General features: G+C 44.0%; 1 protein-coding gene across 1 annotated transcript; it reads right to left on the bottom strand.

Moving 5' to 3' along the window:
* Positions 1-768: 768 nt before the first annotated feature.
* Positions 769-1,804, bottom strand: LOC125489113 (cuticle collagen 1-like). The gene is made up of 3 exons (XM_048623761.1): positions 1,793-1,804; positions 1,088-1,514; positions 769-866 (listed from the first exon to the last, which is right to left on the bottom strand). Exons 1-3 carry the CDS (start codon positions 1,802-1,804, stop codon positions 769-771), a joined length of 537 nt encoding a protein of 178 aa, XP_048479718.1.
* Between the last annotated feature and the right edge of the window lie 9,433 nt (positions 1,805-11,237).

Raw genomic sequence — 11,237 nt, 5'->3', positions numbered from 1 at the left:
ATTTATGTAGAGAACTACTTTTGTTCCACAGCAAAATAACGAACAGGTATAGAAATAGAAAAAGTCAGATCGTTTGGGTTTCTGGATCGTTTTGGCATATTTAATTAATCAGTGGAACATAAAAACACTGTTTTAAAACTTTCTTAAAAACAGTAACATTTATTTCAACAAGACTACTACAGAACACATAACAGTAACACCCAGACAATTTCGTGTCCGGCATTTTTGGTGGAAATTCTCATCTCGCTAAAAGCTCGCGCGCTAATTAGCAAGATAATATTTAAAACAAGCAACGACGCGGGGAAATATTAAGCGAAATTTATTCCAAGACAGTATTAGAAGAGAGGGATGGGAGCACAAAATGCAATAACAATAAATAGCGATAAATAAAAGGATGTGAGAAACTCTATGGGGAGTGATGACGAATAACACAAAACTCAGGGTATACACAATGAAACTTATATTGTCAGGTTCTACAGACACGAATATAGGAAGTAGGTAGTCTTTGCTTATAAACTAATTTCCGAAGCGGCACAAGAGCGAGCGTGACCTAGCCGGGAAACGGGTTGGCGCCGACTGACTGCGCGGGCTTCGCTGGCCGGTGGCGCGAGCGCGGGGTGCGCGCGGGTGAAGGGGAGGACGCGGGACGCGGTCTGCGCAGTAAAGCTGCGCAGTAAAACGGCGCGGCGGCGTGGGACGCTAACCGTTTTCGGCGCGCGATTTGTTTTCGCGGGAAAACGGTTAGCAGTCTTGTTACATCCTCCCCCTCTAGTCCGAACTAAGCGCCCTCGCGTTCGGAGTAGCAGACTGAGTAGTTCTGGTCCTCCCCCTAAACTGATCGTCGTCCTCGACGATGGCGGGGTGGTCTGCACAGGCGTACTTGAGTCTTGAGATGTCTCAGCAGCACAGAGAGCTGCGCCGCCGTCACGCAGGCGAACGCGTCGAGTGTAGCGGCGGAAGCGGCGGAAGTATCGCGCGCCGCGGGGGCTGCGCGCCGCGTACTCGTTGGTCGCGTCGTGCGTGGCGGGCGCGTCGTGCGTGACGGGTGAGGCGGCGGGAGCGCGCGCCGCGTGCTGGTACAAGGCACCGGGCGGGCCAGCCGAGCCTGGTGAGGCGGGGCGGCCGGGCGCCGCGTGCTGGTACAAGGCACCGGGCGGGCCAGCCGAGCCTGGTGAGGCGGGGCGGCCGGGCGCCGCGTGCTGGTACAAGGCACCGGGCGGGCCAGCCGAGCCTGGTGAGGCCGGGCGGCCGGGCGCCGCGTGCTGGTACAAGGCACCGGGCGGGCCAGCCGAGCCTGGTGAGGCGGGGCGGCCGGGCGCCGCGTGCTGGTACAAGGCACCGGGCGGGCCAGCCGAGCCTGGTGAGGCCGGGCGGCCGGGCGCCGCGTGCTGGTACAAGGCACCGGGCGGGCCAGCCGAGCCTGGTGAGGCGGGGCGGCCGGGCGCCGCGTGCTGGTACAAGGCACCGGGCGGGCCAGCCGAGCCTGGTGAGGCCGGGCGGCCGGGCTCCGTGTGCTGGTAGGGGAGGCGGCGGGAGCGCGCGCCGCGGGCACGCTGGGCGCGCCGGGGCGGGTCATCACCGTCCTCTCCATGAAGACAGAGAGCTGCGCCGCCGTTACGCAGGCGAACGCGTCGAGTATAGCGGCGGTCGCGGCGGGGGTAGCGCGCGCCGCGGGGCTGCACGCCGCTTACTCGTAGGGCGCGTCGTGCGTGGCGGGCGCGTCGTGCGTGGCAGGGGAGGCGGCGGGAGCGCGCGCCGCGGGCACGCTGGGCGCGCCGGGGCGGGTCATCACCATCCTCTCCATAAAGACACGGTTGGTCTTGGCGGCCTTGGCGACGGTGTCCAGCAGCACGGAGACGAACGCGTCGAGTGTAGCGGGGAGGCTGCGCGCCGCGTACTCGTATAGCGCGTCGTGCGTGGCGGGCGCGTCGTGCGTGGCAGGGGAGGCGGCGGGAGCGCGCGCCGCGGGCACACTGGGCGCGCCGGGGCGGGTCATCACCGTCCTCTCCATAAAGACGCGGTAGGTCTTGGCGGCCTTGGCGACGGTGTCCAGCAGCACGGAGACGAACGCGTCGAGTGTAGCGGGGAGGCTGCGCGCCGCGTACTCGTATAGCGCGTCGTGCGTGGCGGGCGCGTCAGGCACGGCGGGGGAGGCGGCGGGAGCGCGCGCCGCGGGCACGCTGGGCGCGCCGGGGCGGGTCATCACCTTCCTCTCGCCGGTGCAGCTGCGGTCGTCATCGTCGTCAAGGCCGGTAGTCGTAGGACGCGTAGGGCGGGCCAGCCAAGTCAGCCGAGGCAGGGCGGCCGCGCGCAGCATCCTCGTAGGACGCGTAGGGCGGGCCAGCCGAGACAGCCGAGGCAGGGCGGCCGCGCGCAGCGTGCTCGTGCGACGCGCCGGGCGTGGCGGGGGGGGCGCGTACCGCAGGGGACCCGCGTGCCGCGTTCTGCTCGTGCGCGTGGGGCGCGCCGGGCGCGGCGGGGAGGTCGCTCGCTGCGGTAGGGACAACCGCCACGTGCTCGGCGGGCGCGCCGCCGCCTGGGCGGGGCATTACCGTGGTCTCGCCGGCGGTGCCGCTGCTGTCGTCTTCGTCGAGGTCACGACGCTTCGCTCTTCCTTTTCCGCTGGCATATTGTTTCTTGCAATAACAGTTCGCACTCACAATTACAGTTTCGTGTCTCCACTAGTTGGGCGCCACTATGAGAAACTCTATGGGGAGTGATGACGAATAACACAAAACTCAGGGTATACACAATGAAACTTATATTGTCAGGTTCTACAGACACGAATATAGGAAGTAGGTAGTCTTTGCTTATAAACTAATTTCCGAAGCGGCACAAGAGCGAGCGTGACCTAGCCGGGAAACGGGTTGGCGCCGACTGACTGCGCGGGCTTCGCTGGCCGGTGGCGCGAGCGCGGGGTGCGCGCGGGTGAAGGGGAGGACGCGGGACGCGGTCTGCGCAGTAAAGCTGCGCAGTAAAACGGCGCGGCGGCGTGGGACGCTAACCGTTTTCGGCGCGCGATTTGTTTTCGCGGGAAAACGGTTAGCAGTCTTGTTACAAGGATTCAGACCTTGCTTGTATTGTATGATACTAATCCTTGGGACAGGGGACGCGTAGAAGCTCTTTCTCTTTAGAAATATTGGAATATAAAAACTGGTCAGTACGCCTATCATAGGCTAACGTGGCAATACTGTCGCTAACGTTGGAATTTCATTCGAATCTATACGTCTCCTTACATTTGACAGTGATAGTTGACGATACGCAACGTTAACGGAGGTTCACGAATCTTGTGATCGCAGCACAGGTGTAGAAAATGGGAAATTAAAGACATGTTTTTGCATTGAATATGGCTTCTGACTAATCAGTTCTCAAGATTAAAGATTACTATTACTTTACTATTTTATTTATGCGTAACTCGGAAAATTTACAAATGTTACAGGAATCATCTAAGCTAAAACAAAGACACTCAAAATTATTAGTTCTAAGGCGACTCTATAGCCTTGTTAGTCCCAGTTAGTAATCCGTACAGCGCCGACTGGTAGGGCGATTACTTTAATTGGCTCAATCTCCATTCAAAACCACCTCCAGGCCGAGGGGGGGTGAGGTACGAGGGGTGAGACGCGAGGGGGGGGTGATCCCTGTTTATGAAGGAGCGACGGAGAAAGAATCGACTCTGTATGCTGATGTAAATTATAGATGTTTTTTGATATGTGCAAGTGGCTACTGGGAGCTTTGGAGGCGTATATGAAACCACGACTAAAATATCCAAATATCAATCTAGATCATCTTCAATCCTAAGATTCCTAAGTATCAAACAGACATTTTTTATAAGTATGTAATCAAATATTTATTCTTCTAAATCGTTACACTTAATATAGTACGAGAATTTGATATTTATTTATTGTGTTAGTGTTCGTGCTATCTAATATCATGCTCATGCTATCGGATGACAATTTCAATATTATCTTCAAGGGTAAATAGTCTGAATGCTCGGCTCGTGGACGTGTGGGTGTAGTGTGGGTAGCACAGAAGGGTTACTCTATCTTAACAAAAAACTATATTCAAAAATACCTTTTTTTACACGGGCGTAAGACAATCGGTACGTCTAATTCAAGATAGCGTCATGGTTAGTCCACTGAAACTTGGTTTTTGTTTAGCTAGAGTGGCCCCCAGGTACAGTCAGCCGCAGACGTCCGAAGTGCGATGTATCTACATTAAGGCTGTCACTAAAGCTGGAAGAAAATCAGAATCTGTCAAATCTAGTGAGGGGGGGTTGAGGTATGCGGGGCGTTCTACGGACAATGACATGAAATTTTAACATAGTACTCGAAAACATAAAAGTGAAGACATGCCACTTTGTTAAAAATATACTAAGTAAGTAATATTGTTTTGTGATACGAAAATATTTATTTTTATTTGAAAGTATTTTTAATATTTAATAATTAATTATATATAAAGTCGTACCCGTGCCGATATTTATACAGGTTGTTGCAAAAGGGTTTAATACTATGCCGAAACCTACGTGTGCAGCATGTTATTGATGTTATTTCTAAGCCAGGAAATGAAATCAGAATGTAAAAAAATCGCGAAAATATTATCAGAGTTTAATAGTTCAGGGTGTTGTATTAAACTCTGCCCCCGTGTAATAAAAAAAGTATAGTTAGCCGAAAGGGCGTTACTCAGGCGTCACTCTGAAAAACTTTTATCCTACGTAATTTTTTATATTCATGAAAAAAACGCTTCTTCATATAATTTTTTTTTGGTCACGTGACCTTTTAGTTAGACGACCTGTTTTTTTTTGGTGTTTCAAAAGCAGAACAGTAGTTTGCAGAACTCTGCATATACAGGGTGTCACAAAAGGTTACGTAGCTGGCAAAGGGATATGGGGAGGTCACCAGAAAAATAATAACATGTAAGTACCCCCGCAAGGGGGTATATTAGTACAAGGCGAGAGTGTGTATTTTTTTTTTTAAGTACTTATGTGTATTTGGGATATGATAGAAATAATATTTTTGTTTCTTAAAAACCAAAAAATTTACACCTTGCTGCGCTCTTTTGCTCACTGTAAGTACACCTACAAATATTGCTGTATTAAAAAAAACGGTTTTGTTATAACGATTATATAAAAAAAGTTATTTTCATGTCAAGGAGTCATTTACCTAATTACGATTTCACTCAACAGCAGGTGAACTGAAAAAATAAGTTCTAGTTCTATCATCACTTTAGATCGCAAACATTGTAACTCCACTTTTCTCGGCGAAAAGTACTCTTTGGTGTCAATAGAAACGTTTTTTGAATTCACATGTTTTCCTTTTTATTCGAAAAAAAAAACTGTATTCCGCATTTTACCATTTGTTTTCCTCTAAACCCCAAACCGTGATTTTTAAACAAGAAAACTTAGTAATTATACCCTTTATTCTCATATACAACGTGCGATGTAGGCGAACGTGAACGAAAACTATGCAATAAGCCTTTGTTTTTATTACTACTTTAGTAAATTACAATAACATACTCAACAATGTTAATTTTTCTTTTGCAATGTTATGTTGTTAAATTAAGATCTAATATTTTATTAACATGAAGTTACTTTCAACTTTTTTTTGCATATATGCGTCGAATCACAGCATGACGGCTGCTGCAGCTTCCTGCTGTCCTGTCCTCCAACCAATCCCACCAGTACTGCAGGTTGCGTCGAATACGAGCCATTCTCTTCGACTTGACAAGACAGGTGCTCCCGGAAGGATCATAGATCGCACGGAACCCGTACCGTATAGAGGCAACGGACTCCTTTGCAACAGCCCCCCAGATTCGGAAGTAGCCCATGCACTGCATGGCGAGCACAGCTGCAGCAATTTTTTCGTAATGAATCATTGGGATGTCATCCCTGAAGGAGGCTCTCAGTCTACCTCACGACCTGTGTGAATTATTCATTAGAAAAATGCACTGTGCTAACGCCGTTTGCGAGCTTGATTTGCAGGACCGCGTTGTATGCCAAGTTCCACAGCAGAGGGGTCCAAGACCTACCGCTGTGGAACTCCGCAACTGAACTTCTTCAGTGAAAACAAACCCTCTCTTTTCGCATCCTTAATGTACTTGTTAGACACGTATGACCTCTGTCAATTTTCTGCAGATAAGAAGACAAGTGATGGTATACAAGAGCCGCCCTAAAGGTTCGCCCTCTAGGGGATAGAGTTGAACGCGGTTACTATTTTTAAGCAAACAGCCAGCGCAACAACTCGCCCGTGGTTCTTATCCTGCTCCGACAGTGAACGAACGCAAAGTATTGTACCCACTATTCGAATCCGCATTTCGGATGCCAAACTGACTGTCCGAAAGGTCGAAACCGTACCACCACAGAGGTATGACTCGTTCGAAGAGCTTATCAGGCTCTTACAGCAATCAGATGTGTCGGTACACTGAAAGATAATCTACAGGCCTGCTTTATTTATTTAGGAGCACTAATGGCCTCCTTTCAGTCATTGAGTCACTGGCACTCAGGCTGCGGTTGAACAGGAAGATAGACTGTCTAAACAAATCATTTTTAGGCTAGTTAAAAAAAACTTTAGGTGGGTAGTATGCCAACTAGAACTACAAATAAAACAGTATTTTTGTCTCCTCTAAAATTTGGTCACGAGGAGTTACGATGATTACGATCTAAGGTGACGCTGACGATATTTTATACAAGGTATTGAAAAAAGGGTATAAAGCTTAGCCAAAAGTGGATTTAGGTGCCATTCTGATCCACTTTTCTTCTACAATTTTGAAAATTCACGTAACAAAACCTTTTACATAGAAACTTATTCGATCACGTGACTTTTTACTATAGAGACCGAATTTATTTTTCGAGAATTTCCAAAACTTGGAGAACAAAAGTTGTTCAGAATAACCCCTGAGTCAAACCCTTTCGGCACAGTATACCCTTTTTGCAACATCCTGTATAGGTAATATCAGGTTTATAAAAGACCTGGGCCTGTAGAGTGAGACTCGGCATGGGGAGTCATAATTTATAGATCTTTTAGGTTGCAGTGGCGAATGGGCACTGGTAGCCCTGCCCTTTTCTATAACTATAACTATAGGTAATTTTATGGCAATTTAAAAATGGTATAACATTTATCTATTTGAAAAAGTCATTAAAAATATACATTACCTATCACCCTAATTTTAAAAAAAAAATCAGCCCTTACTTTAAACTTATAACACCCCTCTATTTCTTTCAGGGGTTAAAAAACCTGTGTATTTAATATTTTCTTATGAGTTTTTTTTTAAAAACTAGGCTCTTACATAGTTGTACATAATATTATGCGGTATTTTATTCCACTTGTAACGCATAAAATTCATAGCTACAGTAAACATTTCATTTTTTTCATGGCGAGATACAGTCGCACTTAACCGCTTTTTTGCAAAGCTTGTTAAATAGATTTAAAAAATTATGTAAATTTTAGATCTTCAATTTTTAAAAATACTTACTTATTTTTAACAACCTGTAGTGTACAGACTACCACATCTTAAAATATATTTTTTTTAATTAACTACGGTTTTTGGTTTCAAATAAAACAAATTATGAACTTACTTTTCAACACCCTGTATATTGTGTAGCTTACCTACCATACACAACCGTTAAAATAAAATAAATTACCCCTCAGAATATAAACAGGCTCGCGCTTTGGCATACTGCATTGACCGTATAGTTCTTATTCGGAGAATCTAATAAGTGTCATTATGTGCAATGTTTACCTTTATCTATGCATCTGTAACTCTATAGTAAAAAATGTAAACAAATCGAAAAGGCGAAATGTTCTCTAAGAATTTTCGGCTTTTCTGCATCTAAAATGATTAGAAAATTAACTTTCCATAGCAAATGCATATGTATTATAATACTTGTAGTCATAATTTGTTGATTTAATCAGTTTTTGTGAAATATTTGATAAAAAATAAAATGGCGTGGGTATCGCTCCTAACAGGCCGCCACCAGGGCGACGACTGAAGAAATCTGAAATCTGTCACGGTGTCATCATTTTTAAACCGGAATTTATTAGTTTTTTGCAAAAAAAGTTGACTTCTGGTCCATTAAATCCAACTCTTTAAGGTAACTTTGTTAAGAATTTAATTACCTACACATACATATAAGATTCCATGAAAATGGGCCCTCTGATTTCGAGGGTTTTTTCATAATAAGTCAAAAAATGGCAAAAGACATGGTGTGTTTGCAATTTTTTTTAACATATTTATTATAATCCTGCACCAATTTATAAGCAACTAACATGTTCAGTATACCCTCTGCTACAAAATATATTTTTATCAATGTGATAGAAGCCACCGTTTTTCCAATCTAATCAAGTATATCAAGCCGACTTTAGCATTTTAGCTTTAGGGATCCCCTTAACGTGATACGTCCCTCGCTGGGAGACAGCTTCAGGGTAGGTCTGTCCCTGTTTGGGCATCTGCTAGCTGGTTCTGTAAAAAAGCGGTGTTAAAATATGAAGTTTTCACACATTTTGACGTGCAAATAACAGAACCCTGGCTGAAATCTGGATTTTTTAAGGTCCAATTCAAATTAAAAATGTTATACTGACGACTGAAAAATGATCATGTCTGCTGCTCAAAGTGAACATGATTGTTGAGTTAAAAATCATGGCTGTTGGATTTTTATAAAATAGTTTTAAAAATCACGATTAATAATTATTTTATAAATACAGGGTAGAGTGTTATAAAGGTTGTTACCAAAGTGGATAAGTGTCTCAGCTCGACAATGTCGACAACTTTTGTTTCCAACTTTCGGAAAATCATGTAAAAAAGTCTTTCTATAAAACGCACGTGACCCAAACGGGCAAAACAGCTGTGACCAAACGGGCACAGCCCTTCATGTCTCGTGGGGGGTGTCAAAAATGAAGATTTAGTCCCCCGCCCCGCGTCATATGTTAAAGTACTAATGAAAGTGTGATGAAGTGGCCGGGTCCAGAGGTCGCCACTGTCCGTACTTAGTCTGCCCACTCTGCGATGCATATTGTTGCCTGTAAGTTTCGGTTAATTATTATTTAGCTGTATTAGAAACTGTGTGTTGATGTGAGGAGTGGGTAAATTTGCTTTCATTGGAAAAAATGTGCGGGAATTCTGGGATTAACCACTGATTAATACCTAGGTATATAAAAGATAAAATATTATATATATATATATATATATATATATATATATGGGTGCTCAAAAAAACACTAGCTCAGCATGTGCTGTAGATAATAAGGCTACGTTTAGTAGAGCATCTTTTCCGCCCGTGCAACTACTGAAGCTAAGCTCCCGATTATTACATACATACTGCCCGATATTTATCACGGACACTGAACCATGTATATATATATATGTATATAATTATACAAAGTAGAAATACCGACATACCCAGTATCTCTGAATGAAATATGAAATAATCCGTGGTTTTACACTTAAAATCTGTAGTTTAAACACAAGTCAGACTCGTAGTCATAGTTCAGTGTCCGTGATAAATATCGGCCGGTATGATGCACTGATCATAGCAATATTTCAGTCTCCGCTAAGATCTTAGCCACTGAAAATGATCGGGAGCTTAGCTTCTGTAGTTGCACGGACAGGAAAGATGCTCTACTTAACGTAGCCTTATTGTCTACAGCACATGCTGAGCTAGTGCTTTTTTGAGGCTGATGACAGCACCCATTTATGTTATTGTTTATTCTGTATTTTTGTTGTTGTCAGTGTGTCAAATACCTAAATGATTCCTTATCTTTATCTTTAAACCCTACTTTTAAAACGACAGCTTTGAAACGCTGACTTTTCCCTTTAAAATAGCTTAAACAGTCATATTGATCAAGTCATCTGTTAAAATCAGCTCTTAATTACTATGGAGCCAGTAGTCACATAAAAATTAAACTGACTCCGATTCCCCTTGAAAACTTTTCCCGTAGTAGGTAACTAATACGATTTTCTTCTATATTTATTTAATATCCCTATTACAAATAAATGAAATCATTACCCTCTTAAACAAGTAACTAACCAAATTTAAGTGTACCTTACCTGTTACTATTGACAGAATATAAAAATAAGTTTAACAAAATCAGAATTTTTATGAAGTAGAGCATTTGTCTAGCCCATTTTCCTCGGCCAAAGCAATCTCTTGTAATTTATTTTCTTCTATCACGAGAGCGTATACTATGTAGGTTACTTATTAGTTCTTATTTACCGACATACAGATACAGACAGACACTTAATACCAAAATTCGATTGATAGATAGCCTCGTAGATTAGACTTTATATCTTCGGATTATTATTTTCACTCAATAATTTTAGTCCGATATTTTCTAGGATATACATGTATGTAACTAGGAACATAATAGTATTACCCAAGGTATATGAACCGCTTGCTTGTTGACACATATCTAAATGATAGATGCAGCCCTCTACTCTTAAAACAAATGTATGTATAGAAGATGTGATACATTTTTCTCCACAATGTACTTTGAAGTGGCTTATAATGATTGGGTGCAGAAAGATCGCATGCAGTAGCGTCAATTAGCGTGCTTTGGGAGGGTGCATCTATACAATACAATACAATACAATACTCTTTATTTGCACCAAAATAGAACATACAAAAAAAAAACTTAAAAATAAAAACAGTACAAAAAGGCGGCCTTATTGCTTATAGCAATCTCTACCAGACAACCTTTGGATGGAAGAGAGTTATAAAAGAAAATAGAAATAGAATTAGAGGTAGCTGAGGTGCAAGTGTATAATACACTACTTAATAACTATATAATAACTATATAATATAACTAATACACATCTATAGGGTGATGATGAAAAGTCTTCAGTGATATTTTATTTCAAGACCAGAAAACTCTTCACCAATTCAGCGACTAATCACAAAATTCTCGCCTTAAAATCAAAGCGGTGCGAGAAGACAGAAGTAAAACAAATGCACAGGTGAGTCCAGGGCCGGCGCGAGGGCGGGTGAGTGATGAGGGGCGCCCCCGGGGACCTGTCGCCGAGTCCGGCACTGGCAGCCCTTTGAACGAACCGCAATCTGGGCGATTTTTTAACGTGCTAAATATTCTAGATTACGTTTGGCGTTTGTTCATTGAATGAATGTTGGTTTAGTTCTAAATCAAATCGTGTTGGTACTTAAGTAATTTTTTTGTTCTGTTACGATTTATTTATTTTTGCTCATGGTTTCATTTTTTTGAAAACACTTAGGTACTATGTGTGACATTAAGTGC

Source organism: Plutella xylostella, chromosome 10, assembly GCF_932276165.1.
Source record: "Plutella xylostella chromosome 10, ilPluXylo3.1, whole genome shotgun sequence".
In the NCBI taxonomy this organism is placed as follows: Eukaryota; Metazoa; Arthropoda; class Insecta; order Lepidoptera; family Plutellidae; genus Plutella; species Plutella xylostella.
Note: the sequence above shows the minus strand (reverse complement) of the source record. Positions and strands in the feature narration are given on the sequence as shown.

Excerpts from the sequence above, each read along its gene's own strand:
- LOC125489113 (XM_048623761.1), bottom strand. Across the intron at positions 867-1,087 it reads AGGCTCGGCTGGCCCGCCCG|ACCACCCCGCCATCGTCGAG; the intron begins GTGCCTTGTACC and ends ACGCCTGTGCAG.